The sequence below is a fragment of the Dendrobates tinctorius genome, unplaced genomic scaffold (genome assembly GCF_039654945.1).
Source record: "Dendrobates tinctorius isolate UK_male_01 unplaced genomic scaffold, ASM3965494v1 ptg000051l, whole genome shotgun sequence".
Lineage (NCBI taxonomy): Eukaryota > Metazoa > Chordata > Amphibia > Anura > Dendrobatidae > Dendrobates > Dendrobates tinctorius.
Window position 1 is genome coordinate 3,248,330 of NW_027361719.1, and position 19,476 is coordinate 3,267,805.

At 45.9% G+C, this 19,476-nt stretch overlaps 1 protein-coding gene across 2 annotated transcripts in view; it reads left to right on the forward strand.

The window, feature by feature from the left end:
* The window catches only part of LARP4 (La ribonucleoprotein 4), an 81,833-nt gene that overhangs the window by 40,713 nt on the left and 21,644 nt on the right, over positions 1-19,476 (forward strand). For both annotated transcript variants that reach the window (XM_073576698.1, XM_073576697.1), the window contains exons 10-11: positions 9,446-9,546; positions 19,066-19,296. In XM_073576698.1, the coding sequence (XP_073432799.1) occupies positions 9,446-9,546; positions 19,066-19,296 (332 nt within the window). The remainder of the gene's footprint in view (positions 1-9,445; positions 9,547-19,065; positions 19,297-19,476) is intronic.

Consider the following 19,476-nt stretch of genomic DNA (forward strand, 5'->3'; position numbering starts at 1 on the left):
AACTATGCAAGCTTATATCTGGTATATAGTTATTTCAACTTACTCTACTTGTCCCCTTATGTTGTGAGGTCAAGAAACTTTTCAAAGTGCTTTATGATCCATGTAGTGCTGGACATCTGTTTATCTGACCACAACATTTATTGGGTCCTGCTGTCTCAATTTAGTTTGATTAATGAGAAGAGAGAGCAAAAAAAAGATCTAAGTCTTAGCCTCCTATATATATTCAGACATAGCTTGGGCGAGCATTTATGCAGGGGGCATTTATGCACATGTAATCGAAGTACATGTATCAAAGTACGAGGCAGTTATAACATGGCAGTTAGACAGGGCAGGAGACAGGTAAGACATTTGTATACATCTACTCCCTGTACATTTGGAGTACAACAAATATAAACCATATGCATTTGTGTAATTTATATCCTGGCCACTGCATTCACACACATCCACCGCCCTGGCATTAACTCTCTACACTCCATCCATATCGGCCCCTTGCTCCTTTCCTCTCCTATGTAAAGCACTCACGCTCTTTTCACATTGTTAAATTGCACAGATCCAGTCAGTCCCACCATTCAACATAAGAGATGCTCTCACAAATCACTTAACCATCTGCTCACTCTTTTTATCCTCCTCCTAGTTGCAGGAGACATGGCTCCCAACCCTGGTCCCCCATGTTACAGAAAGTCAAACCCCCCAACTGCTACACTCAGAAACCCCTCTAATCTTATTAATATTCCCTGCATGCCATCTTTTTCTCTTAATTGTGCACTTTGGAATTCTCGCTCAGTGTGTAACAAACTCTCCTTCATTAATGACTTTTTCCTTTTGTAATTCTCATAACCTGGCTCTTACTGAAACCTGGATCCAGCAGTCAGAAACAACCGCTGCTGCTGCTCTTTCATATGGGGGACTACACTTCTCTCATACCCCAAGATCAGACAATAGAGCAGGAGGAGGCATTGGTTGTCTCCTATCACCAAAATGTACCTTTCAGGTTATCCCTCAACTACCCTCACTAGTCTTCCCTTCTTTTGAGGTCCGTGCTGTCAGACTCTACACCCCCCTTCGTCCTCCCGGCCCTTGTCAACAGGTCCTGGATCATTTTGCCACTTGGCTTCCACATTTTCTCTCCTGTAACATCCCTACCCTCATCAAGGGCGATTTCAACATCCTCATTGCTCTTCCCCTCTCCCCATCTGCTACTCTCCTTTTGTCTCTAACCTCATTTGGCCTTTCGCAGCTTACTAATTCTCCAACGCATGAAAACGGAAACTCCCTCGACTTGGTCTTCTCTCGGCTTTGTGCAGTGGATGATTTTGCAAACTCCCCTCTCCCGCTCTCTGACCACAACCTTCTTTCATTCTCTATCAAGAACTGCCAGGCTGCTCAGGTCACCCCCACTGTCCATACTTATAAACATACAGGTCATTAACACTCAGAAACTTATGAAGAACTTGCAGTCTTCATTGGCCCCTATCTCCTCCCTCTCATGTCCTGATTCTGCATTGAAGCATTACAATGAATGAAACACTTCAAAGTGCCCTCAATGAATTTGCACCCCCTATAAATAGAACACCACAACACAGACTGCGACAACCCTGGCACACCCTGTAAACACGTTTCCTGCAGCGGTGCTCCAGGTGCGCCGAACGTCTGTGGAGAAAATCCAATCTACACGAAGATTTCATCCATTATAAGTTTATGCTTAGAACATACAACACTGCCCTTCACCTCTCCAAACAAACCTATTTCAACACCCTCATCACCTCACTGTCCAATAACCCTAAACGTCTCTTTGACACTTTTCATTCTCTACTCAACCCAAGAGTACAGGCCCCAACCACGGAGCTCCGAGCTGACGATCTGGCCAATTACTTCAAAGAAAAAATTGGGAGATAATTTCCAGTCGGATCTGGTCAATCACCTCATACCATGCACTTTCGTCCCTCCCCCACTGCATCTAGCTGAGGCTAGTTTCACATTTGCGCTTTTGAGCGCAGCGACGGCCTGCGCACGGCCGCCGCTAAGCCCCGCCTCCGCCGGTAACTCCGCCTACCGGCGCATGACGCTGCATGCGTCCTGCGTCCCCTGTCTTTATCACTGGGGGCGCAGGCCGTGCGCATTATGCGTTTGGCGGCGCATGCGTCCTTTTCATGGTGCGCCAAACGCAACCTGCTGCAGTTTGGTTGCGCTCGGCGCACCGTGAAAAGGACGCATGCGCCGCCAAACGCATACTGCGCACGGCCTGCGCCCCCAGTGATAAAGATAGGGGACGCATGCAGCATCATGCTCCGGTAGGCGGAGCTACTGGCGGAGGCGGGGCTTAGCGGTGGCCGTGCGCAGGCCGTCGCTGCGCTCAAAAGCGCAAATGTGAAACTAGCCTTACTCTCTGATTTTGAACCAGTCACAGAAGTATAATGGAAAGAATTCCGGACTTGCGTAATAATATTAGCCGAAAAAAATGAAGAGATCCAGAAAAATATATTAAAATCACATATTTATTAACCCCTTCACGACCAATGACGCCACATAGGCGTCATGAAACCTGGTTCAAATCTGACCAGTGACGCCTATGTGGCGTCATGACTTCAAAGCCCCCCTGCGGGTCGGGTGACCGGGGTCACTGAAAGGTCACCTGACCCGCAGATACAGGGGGCTTTGTAATTCACCACAGGGGGCGTGGCTTCGCCCCCACGTGGCTACGATCGCTCTGATTGGCTGTTTCACTTTTAACAGCCAATCAGAGCGATAGTAATATTTCATCAATGAAAATTGATGAAATATTACAATCCAGCCATGTCCGACGCTGCTGTAGCATCGGACATGGCTGGCGACACTGATTCCACCACCCCCACCGGCGATCGCCCCCCCCGCAAATGAATGACAGCGGCGATCTGCCGCCGCTGTCATCACCTGCCCCCCTCCCATTCCCTCTGCTCCCCGCCAGCCTCCGATCCCCCCCCTCACCCCCCCCCCCCCCCCCCGGTACCTCCTGAGTCCCCCCGTCCCTCCCGGTGTCCCTCGGGTCCGGATGATGGGCGCCGCCATCTTTGAAAATGGCGGGCGCATGCGCAGTGCGCCCGCCCGAATCTGCCGGCTGCAGATTCCATTCTTTCATTTTGATCACTCTCACAGTGATCAAAATGAAAGAAAAAGTAAATAAACCCCCCGATTATCACCCCCATAGGTAGGCAGTACTAATAAAAGAAAATATTTTTATTTATCCATGAGGGTTAGGGTTGAAAAGAGGGTTGGGGTTGAAAAGAGGGTTGGGGTTGGAAAGAGGGTTAGGGCTGGAAAGAGGGTTAGGGCTGGAAAGAGGGTTAGGGCTGGAAAGAGGGTTAGGGCTGGAAAGAGGGTTAGGGATGTGGTTAGGGGTGTGTTGGGGTTAGGGCTGGAGTTAGAATTGAGGGGTTTCCACTGTTTAGGCACATCAGGGGGTCACCAAACGCGACATGGTGCAACCACTGATTCCAGCCAATTTTGCGTTCAAAAAGTTAAACGGTGCTTCCTCCCTTCCAAGCCCCGACGTGTGCCCAAACAGTGGTTTACCCCAACATATGGGGTATCGGCGTACTCAGGAAAAATTGCACAACAACTTTGGGGGTCTAATTTCTCCTGGTACCCTTGGGAAAATAAAAAATTGGGGGCTAAAAAAATATTTTTGTGGAAATTTTTTTTTTTTTTTAATTTTCACGTCTCTGCGTTATAAACTTCTGTGAAGCACTTGGGGGTCCAAAGTGCTCACCAGGCATCTAGATAAGTTACTTGGGAGGTCTAGTTTCCAAAATGGGGTCACTTGTGGGGGGTTTCTATTGTTTAGGCACATCAGGGGCTCTGCAAACGTAATGACGACCGCAGACCATTCCATCAAAGTCTGCATTTCAAAACGCCACTACTTCCATTCCGAGCCCTTACGTGTGCCCAAACAATAGTTCCCCCCCCCCCCCCCCCCCCATATATGGGGCACCAGCGTACTCAGGACAAACTGTACAACAACTTTTGGGGTCCAATTTATCCTGCTACCCTTGTGAAAAAAAAAATTGCTAGCTAAAAATCATTTTTTTTGAGGAAAAAAAAATATTTTTTATTTTCACGGCTCTGCGTTATAAACTTCTGTGAAGCACTTGGGGGTTCAAGGTGCTCACCACATATCTAGATAAGTTCCTTGGGAGGTCTAGTTTCCAAAATGGGGTCACTTGTGGGGGGTTTCTATTGTTTAGGCACATCAGGGGCTCTGCAAACGTCCGCAGACCATTCCATCAAAGTCTGCATTTCAAAACGCCACTACTTCCATTCCGAGCCCTTACGTGTGCCCAAACAATAGTTCCCCCCCCATATATGGGGCATCAGCGTACTGAGGACAAACTGTACAACAACTTTTGGGGTCCAATTTATCCTGCTACCCTTGTGAAAAAAAAAATTGCCAGCTAAAAATCTTTTTTTTGAGGAAAAAAAAATATTTTTTATTTTCACGGCTCTGCGTTATTAACTTCTGTGAAGCGCTTGGGGGTTCAAGGTGCTCGCCACACATCTAGATAAGTTCCTTGGGGGGTCTAGTCTCCAAAATGGGGTCACTTGTGGGGGGGGTTCCACAGTTTAGGTACATCAGGGGCTCTGCAAATGTAACATGACACCCGCAGACCATTCCATCAAAGTCAGCATTTCAAAATGTCACTACTTCCCTTCCGAGCCCCGTCGTGTGCCCAAACAGTGGTTCCCCCCCACATGTGGGGTACCAGCGTACTCAGGACAAACTGGACAACAAATTTTGGGGTCTAATTTATCCTGGTACCCTTGTGAAAATAAAAAATTGCGCACTAAAAAATAATTTTTTGAGGGGGAAAATTTTTTATTTTTTTTATTTTCACGGTTCTGCGTCATGAACTTTTGTGAAGCACTTGAGGGTTCAAGGTGCTCACTACACATCTAGATAAGTTCCTTAGGGGGTCTAGTTTCCAAAATGGGGTCATTTGTGGGGGAGCTCCAATGTTTAGGCACACAGGGGCTCTCCAAACACAACATGGTGTCTGCTAACGATTGGAAGTAATTTGCATTTCAAAAAGTCAAATGGCGCTCCTTCCCTTCTGAGCCCTGCCGTGTGCCCAAACAGTGGTTCCCCCCCACATATGGGGTACCAGCGTACTCAGGACAAACTGGACAACAAGATTTGTGGTCCAATTTCTCCTGTTAGCCTTGTGAAAATTAAAAATAGTGTGCTAAAAATCATTTTTGAGGAAAAAAAAATATTTTTTATTTTCACTGCTCTGTGTTATAAACTTTTGTGAAGCACTTGGGGGTTCAAAGTGCTCCCTACACATCTAGATAAGTTCCTTAGGGGGTCTAGTTTCCAAAATGGGGTCACTTGTGGAGGAGCTCCAATGTTTAGGTGCACAGGGGCTCTCCAAATGCGACATGGTGTCCGATAACGATTGGAGCTAATTTTCCATTCAAAAAGTCAAATGGTGCTCCTTGCCTTCCGGGCCATGCCGTGCACCCAAACAGTGGTTTATGACCACATATGAGGTATCTGTGCACTCAGGAGAAATTGCTCAACAAATTTTAGGATCCATTTTATCCTGTTGCCAATGTGAAAATGAAAAAACTGAGGCTAAAAGAAAATTTTTGTGAAAAAAAATTATTTATTTTTTTTTACAGATCAATTTGTGAAGTACCTGGGGGTTCAAAGTGATCACTATGCATCTAGATAAGTTCCTTGGGGGGTCTAGTTTCCAAAATGGGGTCACTTGTGGAGGAGCTCCAATGTTTATGCACACAGGGGCTCTCCAAACACGACATGGCAACCGCTAAATATTCCAGCATATTTTTCATTCAAAAAGTCAAATGGCGCTCCTTCCCTTCTGAGCCGTGCCGTGCGCCCAAACAGTGGTTTATGACCACATATGAGGTATCGTTGTACTCAGGAGAAATTGCCCAACAAATTTTAGGATCCATTTTATCCTGTTTCCCATGTGAAAATGAAAAAATTGATGCTAAAATAAAATTTCTGTTGGAAAAATTAAAATGTCCATTTTTTCTTTCCACATTGCTTTAGTTCCTGTGAAACACCTGAAGGGTTAATAATCTTCTTGAATGCAGTTTTGAGTAGCTTGAGGGGTGCAGTTTTTAGAATGGTGTAACTTTTGGGTATTTTCTGCCATATAGACCCCTCAAAGTGACTTCAAATGTGAGGTGGTCCCTAAAAAAAATGGTTTTGTAAATTTTATTGTAAAAATGAGAAATCGCTGGTCAACTTTTAACCCTTATAACTTCCTAACAAAAAAATATTTTGTTTCCAAAACTGTGCTGATGTAAAGTAGACATATGGGAAATGTTATTTATTAACTATTTTGTGTCACATAACTCTCTGGTTTAACAGAATAAAAATTCAAAATTTGAAAATTGCAAAATTTTCTAAATTTTCACCAAATTTCTGATTTTTTTTGACAAACGCAAAAATTATCAACCTAAATTTACCACTAACATGAAGCCCAATATGTCACGAAAAAACAATCTCAGAATCGCTAGGATCCGTTGAAGCGTTCCTGAGTTATTACCTCATAAAGGGACACTGGTCAGAATTGCAAAAAATGGCCTGGTCATTAAGGTCAAAATAGGCTTGGTCATGAAGGGGTTAAATACACACAAATAAAAAAAAAAAGAAAATGCCCAGTAGGAGGTGCTCAAATGCCCTAACCTATATATTAAATATGCAGCATATATAGGTAATAAGGTCAAATATGCAAAGCATATAAAAAATCATAATAAACTCCAAACAACCTCAGAAAGTAAGGCCAATCTATTAAGTGAATAAAGTGCAGCCGCAAAGTAACTGCTGAGTATAATTTCCTATATCAATAAAGGTGTGTATCCAAAGTAAATAAGGTACAACGGAAAACATGACATCTAAGCCTAAGTCCCTATACCCCTACAAATAATAACTAATTGCCCAGTGAACCAAATGAGGATGAATGAGCCAAAAGTGATATTTCTCGACCCTCTCCAATCCGGTTTCCGCTCTTTACACTCCACTGAAACTGCCCTCACTAAAGTCTCTAATGATCTGCTAACAGCTAAATCAAATGGTCATTACTCCATGCTAATTCTCTTGGATCTCTCTGCAGCATTCGACACTGTGGATCATCAGCTCCTCCTCACTATGCTCCGTTCCATTGGCCTCAAGGATACCGTTCTCTCCTGGTTCTCCTCCTATCTCTCCGACAGCTCCTTTACTGTATCTTTTGCCGGTTCCTCCTCCTCCTCACCTTCCCCTTACTGTTGGGGTCCCCCAAGGATCGGTTCTAGGCCCCCTCCTCTTCTCCTTGTACACTGCCCCTATTGGTCAAACAATCAGTAGATTTGGTTTCCAGTACCATCTCTATGCTGATGACACCCAATTATACGCTTCTTCTCCTGACATCACGCCAGCCTTTCTAGAAAACACCGGCGATTGTCTAAACGCTGTGTCTAATATGTCCTCACTATATCTGAAACTGAACCTGTCAAAGACTGAACTCCTGGTGTTTCCTCCCTCTACTAATGTACCTATACCCGACATTGCCATTTCTGTGTGTGGTTCCACTATTACTCCCCAGCAACAGGCCCGCTGTCTTGGGGTCATACTTGATTCCGAGCTTTCTTTTGCCCCCCACATTCGATCACTGGCTCGCTCTTGTCATCTGCACCTCAAAAACATTTCTAGAATTCGACCTTTTCTTACCTTTTGACTCTGCAAAAACTCTTACTGTTTCTCTTATTCATTCTCGTCTCGACTATTGTAACTCTCTTCTAATCGGTCTCCCTCTTACCAAACTCTCCCCTCTCCAATCTGTCTTGAATGCTGCAGCCAGGATCATATTCCTCACCAATCGTTACACCGATGCCTCTACCTTGTGCCAGTCATTACACTGGCTACCCATCCACTCCAGAATTCAGTATAAACTTATTACCCTCACTCACATAGCCCTCCATGGCTCAGCACCACCCTACATCTCCTCCCTTGTTTCAGTATACCACCCTACCCGCGCCCTCTGTTCTGCTGATGACCTGAGGTTAGCATCCTCAATAGTCAGAACCTCCCACTCCCGTCTCCAAGACTTTACACGTGCCGCGCCAATTCTTTGGAATGCACTTCCCAGGTCAATACGATTAGTCCCCAATCCCCACAATTTTAAGCGTGTCCTGAAAACGCATTTATTCAGACTGGCCTATCGCCTCAACACATTAACCTAACCTATCCCTGTGTGGCAGAGCCAAAAGTCTTACCATAACCAGATTCCCCGCATCATTCTCCCACATGCTTTATGCATCCATTAGCCCTCTGTGTCCGTATTGTCACACACCTAACATTATGGCTGGTCCATACAATCAGGGCAACTGTTACCACCCACCTTTCGTGTCTACCTCTTTCCTCATAGACTGTAAGCTTGCGAGCAGGGCCCTCATTCCTCTTGGTATTTGCTATAATCTACTGTATGTGATTATTGTTATGCTGTAATGTCTATTGTCTGTACAAATCCCCTCTGAAATGTAAAGTGCTGCGGAATAAGGCGGCGCTATAGAAATGTATTATTACCCCTGCTTATTGTCTGCACAATTTTTTTGGGACATATACTAGCGGAGGTGTTAGCCTATTAACCCCTTATTGTTGCTTTTACTTATGGCAAAAATAGCGCTTTTTTACTTAAAGTTTGGTCAGATTCACCTTTTATATGCAATAGTAATGAGTGGATTTCACTCTATTATGCAGGAGATATGGGGCTCCGTTTGTGTGAACTTGATCGTTAGAAATGAATGCTGACACGTGGGCTAAGGGAAAAAAATGGAGCTAAGTCTGCTTTGCACCAGGCAGATGTCGGCTGATTTCAGTGGTGGCATCATCATTGCTCATTCCCATCTGTCCCTTTTTCAGGATCCAATGGGCTACCATGGCAGCCAGGTGACCACCTGATGGGCCCCCCTTAACTGCTATATTGGCACTCAGCCACAGACTGCTTCGTTAGAGAATTGCAATACTGTTACATATTAGTGTATAATGTAGGTGATAGGAAAATTGCATGTTCAAAGCCCCTAGGGTGACAGTGTCTTAAAGACTGTAAAATGTGACACCCCCTCCCGCACTCTTTAAAGATTAATTTAAAAAAATTGAAACCTTTTTCAAGATAATGATTGTCGTCCCGAAAAAAAATCAAAATATAAAATTAACTGTCCGGTAAAAGTCCAGAAGTAACAAAAAAACAACAAAGCTGCTGGTTTTCAGTAATGGTACTCGCCTCCACCCCAAACACATGTTTCCAGGTCGTTTCTTACCGCACATTAAATGCCATAAAAATGTAAGCCCCTTGGTGGGGGCGACTAGTCACTTGCGTCCAGTTATTAATACCTGATCTATTTATTTTTTCCTCCATAGAGATTCCCCTGATTTGATCATATATTTTTCCTTCTGCAGGCTCCGTTTCCTAATGGTGGCTATGTCAATGGTTTTAATTCTTCAGGATCGTACAAAACAAGTGCTGCTTTAAGTATAGGTCGACCTTTCCATAGAAACCGGTAGGTACAAGCTGTGTGCCGTTCATTCCTAGGAGGTTCTGGAAATGGTGACACAACCTCTCCCATTCAGGTTTCATCCTACAGCCACTTGTTACTGTGTGTGAGCTTTGTACTTAAATCCATTTTTTATGGGAGTTATTTATAATAAAAGTCGATCCCAGCTTTACTGACAAGGGCCAGTTAAACAGCCGCAAAGAGGATTGAAATTCTGCTCTAACAAAAGGAACGTGTTTTAGCAATGCATTCTATTGTGTAAGACTGCTGAAAGCCTTCTGGAATGGGTCCGCTGGTTTCTAGTAAGTTATACGGTCAATTAAGGTCACGAACAGTTATAATGCAACAGTCGGGTCATTCGGCAGACACATTGCAGTATTTTCCAGTGTCTGAAATAATTTTTGCTTGTGTGGGTAGAATCTTTTTCCAATACTATTGACCATTGTATACCTGCTCTGCGCTAGTTTTTTTTCCTCTCTGCTTTTATATAAGGTTTATCGCTCAGATGTTTCCATAGTGCTTATACATCAAATAAACACTGTTCACAATGGTGGGATTATGCAAAACTCTTTTAGTTTCAAAGTATCCGCGTGCCAATTCTGGTGTTACACGGAGTTCCTGCTGCAGATTACACTCTCTGCATGGACAATAAATCCTTGACATGCTGCTAATGTTAAAATCTGCTATATGTTGTAAAAAAACTGTCTTACGGATACATGCACAGTGGATTTTCTCCTTTGTCCTGCTGGAGAATTCAATTCCACAGCTTCGATTTGAATTTTTATTTTTTTTCCCTTCACTGTGTACTCTAGATGTTCCATGTTAATGAAATTTCCTAACATCTCTCCTACAGATCTCCTCCTACCTTAATGAGTACCTACATGATTTTTAAAGAGTAAATCAACAGTACATGCAGAGCGTAGTATAGGCTGCCTCTTTCCCTAATTATCAAAAAAGATGAGTCCAGCACTCAATATACTGGGTTCTCCCTAGCTTAGAGCGGACTAATAACAGTGCAAAACATAAGAGTAAAGTATGCAAAAAAAAATGGATCACCAACAGTTAATCTATTTTTATTGCTATGAAAAGACAAGACTACAAACATAATTAAAAACGCCGATAGACTGTGTTTCTCCATTGCTTCATTGGGGGACACAGGAACCATGGGGTGTATGCTGCTGACACTATGCACATAAAAGTTAGCTCCTCCTCTGCAGTATACACCCCATCGACTGGCACTAAATTAACCAGTTTAGCTTAGTGTCAGTAGGAGGTGGACACGGGTCATTCATTAGACCCTTATCTGCCTCAGTGTGCGTCGTTCCCTTTCAGGTTTCTGGAGGGATACAGAGTGAACAGTCACATATGTATCCCCACAAAGAGACTAGAAGTATGGCGTGTACTGCCACCCCGTATCCTCATATGTCTAGCCGGCAGGATCAAGAGCCCCTAACACCGATGCGTGTCCAGGCGATCCTGACCGTTCCTAGCCCCCCCGTCTCTCTCCCCCCACCAAAGCCTGTTGGTTGGGGGAGGCGCGGACGTCCACTAATGGGATTTCTTACGGACGTACTTTTTCTTTGCCTGGATGATGTACCTCTTCCCCCAGGTTTTCCTTCAAGACAAGGCTTACAGGTGAAGTAGGTAAGTATCTGCAAGTCTGGACCCACCTAGCTGCTCTGTCAGCTTAGCGTCTCTTAAACTTCAACAGCAGGACCATGGGCAGTGGTGAATGAGTACTGGGGAAGCACTGCTCAAATCGCCTTGCGGCGTCCCCTGCAGTTCCCCCCCCCTTCCCGTGTTTTTTTTTTTTTTTTTTTTTCATACCGGGCTGCATAGTGGTGTTCAATACTAAGAGCGGTCGCCGCGGCAGTGCGTCCTTTAACGATGTCTCCGCGCTCCCCGGCGGCCGGCATATTTAATCCAGGCCCCGGCTTCTATTCGGGCCTTGTCGTGCGTCTTGGCCACGCCCCTTCTCGGGCGGGCTTTTCTCCCGCCCGTCTTGCGCCTCCCCACCACTCTGTTCTTCATTTCTGCGCTCCCGATGGACCTGCCCACTCATCCTAGCCTTCCCATCGGCTTCTAGCAGCGCCATCTTTGGACTCCTGACAGCGCGGTTAGCTCCGCCCCCCCTTTTCCATCCTCAGTGAGCAGGATTTTGATCCTTACCGCCCACTGCTTCCAAAGCGCGCACTCTACTCCATCTCCCAGGCGGCCTCCATTTTCCTCAGCCTGTGAGCCGGACGCTGTTTTTCTGTCTGCGGGACCTGCCTACCCAATCGAGCTGTGCAGCTTCTCTAGCTGGAAGTCTCTTCAGGACACCTGATCCGTGAGTAGTTCTGCACTGCAGACTGATACCCTCTTCCCCGTCCCCTAACCTTCTGGCACTGCTTAGTGGGTCTGCTCATCTTGTCTAATTCTAAGCCACTTTGTTCTTGTCCTCCAACCTCCTCCTCTTCCTCCACTGTGGTCAGTCACTTTGCATGTTCTTCTTGTTAATGCAAATTTCCATCAGGTCAGTCCTCTCCCCTCTGTCAGGACTGCAGCAACCCCATTGAACCCACCGCCCAGGAGCCCCCGGTTGTCCCAAGTGAGAGTGAGACCCCTATCCTCTGTCACAATCTGTGGCGGATCTCACCAGGGTGTCTCAGACCCTGGTGTCTGTACTTGATAAGTTGCCCCTGCAGACTTCCACAGGACCCAGCAGTTCACAGGAAGCTCCGTCTGAGCCTGCCAACATTAACTGCAAAAGATGCAGACAGGAGCGCCGGTCCGAATCCTCTTCCTGTTCCATCTCGCCTCATAGCCCGTCCCAGCGACCTCCTTCTTCCTGGTCCTCCTCTCCTGAACCAGGAGAGACTTTCTCAGATGCTCCCTCTGAGGATGTTTTGGAGCTGGATTCGGACCAAATCGCTGACATCAGGGATATGGTTCAGAACCTCATTGGAGCAATCAACCAGACCTTCAACATCAAAGACTCTCCTGCGGAACCCGCAGATCAGGGGGTTTCGTTCAGAAGGTCTAAACCACCTTCCAAGGTCTTCGCTCCCCATTCTGACCAGGGAAAGAGAAAATCCGAACATGCGCTTTCAAAGAGGAAAGCGCCTTGGCATGTTATATCCTCTTTCTCCGGAGCTCACCGCTAACTGGTCAACTTCTCCCTCCATGGACCCGCCGGTCTCTTGACTATCTAACATCACGGTCCTTCCGATTTCTGGTGGAGCATCTTTGGGAGATCCTAATGACAGAATAATAGAATCCTTTGCGAAGTCAGCTTTCGAAGCATCTGCTCTCAGCCTGGCCTTTGCTTCCACTTGGGTTTCAAAGGCCATAGCCAAATGGGCTAAGGATCTCTGCCAAGGCATTCTGGCTAGAGCCCAGCCAGAACAGCTAGTGGAGCTCGCCAACCAGATTTCTCACGCAGGCGAATATTTGGTCTCTTCCTCCGTTGAGACTGTGGTTCTGAAGGGATCAGGTTTTTCAGATCGGGTAATTCGCACCATGATCCGGGCTAGGAAGCTGTCTTCCAGAATATACTATCGCACGTGGAAGGCCTATATTGGTTGGTGCGAGTCCAATCACATCCCGCCTATGTCTTTTTCGCTCCCTTCTGTTCTGGCATTCCTCCATGTGGGCCTGGATGCGGGTCGTGCCCTAAGTTCTCTAACGGGTCAAATATCGGCGCTTTCCATTCTTTTTCAGAAGACGTTATCCTCTCGTCCGCAGGTCAAGACTTTTCTGCAGGCGACAGCTCATGCAGCACTGCTGTATCGGGCTCCGGTGGATCCCTGGGATCTCAATCTTGTCCTATAGGCCTTACAAGGTTCCCCCTTTGAGCCTCTCAGGGAAGTTTCCCTGTCCTTTCTCTCTTGGAAAGTGGCCTTTCTCGTGGCCATCACCTCCATCTGACGCATCTCGGAGTTGGCGGCCCTTTCTTGTCGCCCGCCTTTCTTGGTGGTGCTTCACCAGGATAAGGTGGTCCTGCGGCCTCCGCCTTCCTTCCTTCCCAAGGTGGTGTCTGCTTTCCACCTGAATGAAGACATCGTTCTACCTTCCTTTTGCCTGGCTCCAATTCATCCCCGGGAATGCTCCTTGAACAAGCTAGACCTGGTCAGGGCGATGAGGGTCTATTTGGCTACAACTGCTTCGTTCCGGAAGACAGACTCCCTTTTCGTCATCCCAGATGGAGCGCGAAAAGGCCTGCCAGACTCCAAGGCAACTATTGCTCGCTGGATCATATCGGTAATCTTGGAGGCTTAGGCCTGTTTCACACTTCCGTTTTTGTGTCCGCCAAACGGATCTGTTTCCGTTTTTTTGACGGAAACTGATGCAAACGGATCCGTTTTTTTGACGGATCCGCGGTAACCACTAATGGAAGTCTATGGGACAAAAAAAACGGATCCTGCAAAAAAATGGCGGATCCGTTTTTTCACGGAAACCAACGGATTTTGACGGATTTGAAAAAACGGAAGTGTGAAACAGGCCTTACCAGGTCAATAACAGAGGGCCCACTCCTGAGGTTAAGGCTCACTCCACCCGGGCAGTGGGCGCCTCCTGGGTGGTGCACCACAGGGCTTCCGCGCTGCAGCTTTGTAAGGCTGCAACCTGGTCTTATGTCCACACGTTTGCAAAATTTTACAGGGTCCACACCTACGCTTCGGCGGATGCCAACCCAGGCAGAAGGATCTTGCAGGCGGTGGTGGTGAGTCCGCCGACCTAATGGAAATTTGCTTTTCCCTCCCCAGGGACTGCTTTTGGACATCCATCCCATGGTTCTTGTGTCCCACATTGAAGCGATGGAGAAAACAGGATTTTTGGGTTGCTTACCGTAAAATCTGTTTCTCGGAGCCTTCATTGGGGGACACGGCACCCTCCCATGTTTTACAACTCCTGTTATTTTGTTCTGTGTGCTCTGGTTACAGTTGAGTTGTCTGTTCTCTATTCTGTTGCTTCTCCTACTGCTTTCTCACTAACTGATTAACTTGGTGCCAGTCGGTGGGGTGTATACTGCGCAGGAGGAGCTAACTTTTTTTTTATGTGCATAGTATCAGCCTCCTAGTGGCAACAGCATACACCCCATGGTTCCTGTTTCCCCCCCCCCCCCCTCCCAAATGAAGGCTCCGAGAAATAGATTTTACGGTAAGCAACCCAAAAATCCTGTTTTACTTAGGTGTGCTCCCAATCGAGCAAACTCTTATCCTTATCTGCCAAAGTAACAGCATATTTGGAATACTACGTCAACACCTCAATGTTAAAGGGAATCTGCCCCCCCTTGCCCTGATGTATATGACCTATTAATATGGGCATACAGGTCATAAATTTCTGCTATGTTTTCTTCCCAGCTCCTGGGCATACGGTGCCTGGAAGAAACCTTATCTTGATTATAATACTACCCCCACCCCCTCCCATGCATGTCAGTTGTGGCACCAGAATCCTTCACTCCCTCCTCAATCCATACCTTTTTCCTCCCTTGTATGGTCACTGCATTCAGGGATCTTATGTGCAGGCAACTTCTGCCCCAGTGACCGCCGGTGTTCACAACGATAAAGTGCTCTCCCTTCTTTCTCCATGCATAGTCATCACTATGTACACTTGGTTCCTAGAGATGACTATGCAGGGAGAATGTGGCAAGCGCACCATATCGCCTTGCACGCCAGAGGTCACAGTGCCTCGCTTGCGAAGAAGATCCCTGAATACACTGCCCACAGAAGGGAGTAAAAGGTACAGATTGTGCAGTCGCAGGATTCCGGCGCCATAACTGACGTGCATAGGAGGAGGGTAGTAATGAAGACAGGATGCAGGGATTTCTTCCAAGCACCGCACACCCCTGAGCCTGGAAAAAATCATTAGCAAAAGGATATATTAGATTTCTCAACAGCAAGATGGATAATATGAGGCATACAGGTAGGATTAGTGTAACATTTCTATCACCTGTATACCCAGAGTAATAGGTCATATACGTCCCGGGGGTGACAGATTCCCTTTAAAAGGAGCTGGGGAAAGAGGCAAAAAAAAAATGAAACGGGGTGAGGCTTCTGGTGAGAAGCCAGAGGGGAAAGCTGATAAAATTTGTGTAATAGGCAAATTAGCTACAAAGTGTAACTCCACCTGTGCACACAGGAATTTATTCTAGTGTAGCTTTTTGGTAAGCTTTAGTACACACAGGAAAATCTGATGTATATGAGCTCTCTGTACTCGAAGACTAATCTCTCATGATTATTATTATTATTATTATTATTATTATTATTATTATTGTTATAGCGCCATTTATTCCATGGCGCTTTACATGTGAGGGGGGTATACATAAAAACAAGTACAATAATCTTAAACAATACAAGTCATAACTGGTACAGGAGGAGAGAGGACCCTGCCCGCGAGGGCTCACAATCTTCAAGGGATGGGTGATAATACAGTAGGCGAGGGTAGAGCTGGTCGTGCAGCGGTTTGGTCGATCGGTGGTTACTGCAGGTTATAGGCTTGTCGGAAGAGGTGGGTCTTCAGGCTCTTTTTGAAGGTTTCGATGGTAGGTGAGAGTCTGATATGTTGTGGTAGAGAGTTCCAGAGTAGGGGTGATGCGCGAGAGAAATCTTGTATGCGATTGTGGGAAGAGGAGATAAGAGGGGAGTAGAGAAGGAGATCTTGTGAGGATCGGAGGTTGCGTGCAGGAAAGTACCGGGAGACGAGGTCACAGATGTATGGAGGAGACAAGTTGTGGATGGCTTTGTATGTCATGGTTAGGGTTTTGTAATGGAGTCTCTGGGCAATTGGGAGCCAGTGAAGGGATTGACAGAGGGGAGAAGCTGGGGAATAGCGGGGGGACAGGTGGATTAGTCGGGCAGCAGAGTTTAGAATAGATTGGAGGGGTGCGAGAGTGTTTGAGGGGAGGCCGCAGAGCATGAGGTTGCAGTAGTCAAGGCGAGAGATGATGAGGGCATGGACTAGGGTTTTTGCAGATTCTTGGGTGAGGAATGAACGGATGCGTGAAATATTTTTGAGTTGAAGTCGGCAGGAAGTGGAAAGGGTTTGGATATGTGGTTTGAAGGAGAGATCAGCATCAAGGATTACTCCGAGGCAGCGAGCTTGTGGGACTGGGGAGAGTGGGCAGTCATTTACTGTAATTGATAGGTTCGTAGGGGGGGTCACGTGAGATGGGGGAAAGATGATGAATTCTGTTTTGTCCATGTTGAGTTTCAGATATCTAGTGGAGAAGAAGGATGAAATAGTGGACAGACATTGAGGGATTCTGGTTAGTAGGGAGGTGATATCTGGTCCAGAGATGTAGATCTGTGTGTCATCAGCATAAAGATGATACTGAAAGCCATGAGATTCTATGAGCTGTCCCAGGCCAAAGGTGTAAATAGAGAACAGCAGGGGCCCTAGGACTGAACCTTGTGGGACTCCGACAGATAGGGGGCGAGGTGAGGAGGTGGTGTGTGGGTGGGAGACGCTGAATGTCCGGTCTGTTAGGTATGATGAGATCCAGGAGAGGGCCAAGTCTGTGATGCCGAGGGATGAGAGGGTCTGTAATAATAGGGAATGGTCCACTGTGTCAAAGGCAGCCGACAGGTCCAGGAGGAGGAGGACAGAGTAGTGTCGCTTGCTCTTGGCAGTTAAGAGGTCATTGGTGACCTTAGTAAGGGCAGTTTCAGTGGAGTGGTGTGACCGGAAGCCAGATTGTAAGCGGTCGAAGAGGGAGCAAGAAGAGAGATGGGAGGACAGTTCAAGGTAGACGTGTTGTTCCAGTAGCTTGGAGGCGTATGGGAGAAGTGATATAGGGCGATAGCTAGATACAGAGGATGGGTCAAGAGAGGGCTTTTTGAGGATAGGTGTGATGGAGGCATGTTTAAAGCTTGAGGGGAAAACACCAGTTGTTAGTGATAGGTTGAAGAGATGGGTTAGGGTTGGGATGAAGACTGTGGTGAGGTTCGGGATGAAGTGGGATGGGATCGGGTCGAGTGCACAGGTGGTGAGATGTGATCTTGAGAGTAGAGTGGAGAGTCGATCTTCTGTAATGGTGGAGAAGTTGGTTTTGAAGGTGGAGGGCTGGGAAGTCGGGAGGAAGGGCTCTGGGGGTTGTTGACCAAAACTGTCCCTGATGTTATCAATTTTCTGCTTGAAAAATGAGGCAAAGTCTTCAGCTGAGATGAGTGGGGAGGGAGGAGGTGCTGGGGGGCGGAGGAGAGAATTGAAGGTGTTGAATAACTGTTTAGGGTTGTGAGACAGGGAGGATATGAGAGATGAGAAGTAGGTTTGTTTAGCTGTGGCGAGTGTGGTCTTGAAAGTAGTGAGGGACTGTTTGAATGCGATGAAATGCTCGTTGGAGTGGGATCTTTTCCATCTGCGCTCAGCAGCCCTGGAAGCTCGCCTCAGCTCTTTGGTCAGGCTGGTGTGCCAGGGCTGTCTGTTGATTTTGCGAGTTTTGGTATGTGTAAGTGGGGCAGCGGATTCCAAAGCTACAGCTATTGTGGTGTTATATAGAGCGGCAGCGTCATCCGCATTGTGTAAGGAACTTATATCTGTAAGAGGGAGGAGGGATTCGGAGAATGAGTGTAGGTCAAGGTGTTTAAGATTCCTGCGAGGGTGTGAAAGTTTGTGGGGTTTGTGATGAGTATTTGGTGCATTTGACGCTGGAGTACATTTTTTTTTTTTTTTTTTTGTTTTTTACCTGTGGATTTTTCTAATTTTATTTTAAGTCTATAGAGAAAATTTGCAAATAAATGACATGTTGAGGATTTAAAAAATGCAACACAGGTAGGTCAGTTTATGGGTGGATAAAAAGCACTGGGCACAGGATTTTTATAAAGCCCATGCATGTTGTTGGAGCTGTGATTCCCTTTTTGTTTTTTCAGTTAAATTCACCAAATTCTCAACATGGCTGAAAAAGCCAAAAATCCATCTTTTTCATTTTGATTGATTTTGATTGTCTAATTTGTCTAAAAACATGACCGCTGTTACATACTGGCCTTTTTGAGACTCCTAAGCTAGTTTACATTAATTGTCGAAGCCCAGTGTTGGTGAAATGCGCGTCGAGGTGCCAGTTTTCTACTGGCACACTGTCTGAAGCTATATATGTATTCTACTGATGTGTTTAGTTTGTTTATGCCATAAGTGGGTCCTCTATTTCGGGCATCATATAGACTTGTATACTTACGGGATTTGTTTTTTACATGTTTTGGGGAATATTAAAGGCCTTTATGCATTCATATTGAGCATACTATACTGCTGGGTATCTAGTAGTGTTTTTTGTTTGTTTTTTTTTTATTCTTATTGCTAGTGTTTCACCATATTTGGTTTATTTCTATGTTTCTTAAGATTGATATTTGTATGTGGCTATGTCATGTGATGCCTCAACTTAGATTTGCTTCCATCCGTTGACTATAGTAGTCAGACCACTTGCAATTCTGAGAGAAAGTGACCAATCTTAATTTTTAATGCAGGTGAATCAAATTAACTGAAAAATCAATTGAATGCACTTACAAATGTATTAGGTTTATTTTTACATCTCTGCCATTTTCTGTCTTTTAGTGTGAAGCCTCCATTTCGATCGTCTCCTAACAATTCAGAAAGATCTGCTGAGGCTGGCACTACAACTCTTTTACCGTTAGCTGATATCCATGTAAATAGACCGAACTCTCGTCCCTTCCCATCTGATCGGCACGTCACATCTCTAACTGGACATCAGGATGTTTTTTCCAAGGACTCCTCCCAATCTTTACATATAGAACAGAATGGTACAGATGGAGCAGCTCGGGGAAGGTAAGCAGCAGCGTTTCTGTCAAACAATTTGGGCCCTATTCATCAAAAGTTTCATAACCAAATTCTGGCGTAAAAGCTCTGGAAAATTGAAAAATGTAGACAACTTCGAGTTGCGCCTAAATTTTGCAGATGTTTGTGTCTTCATGCCAGTTTTCTATGCCACAGACATTACCCAAGCAG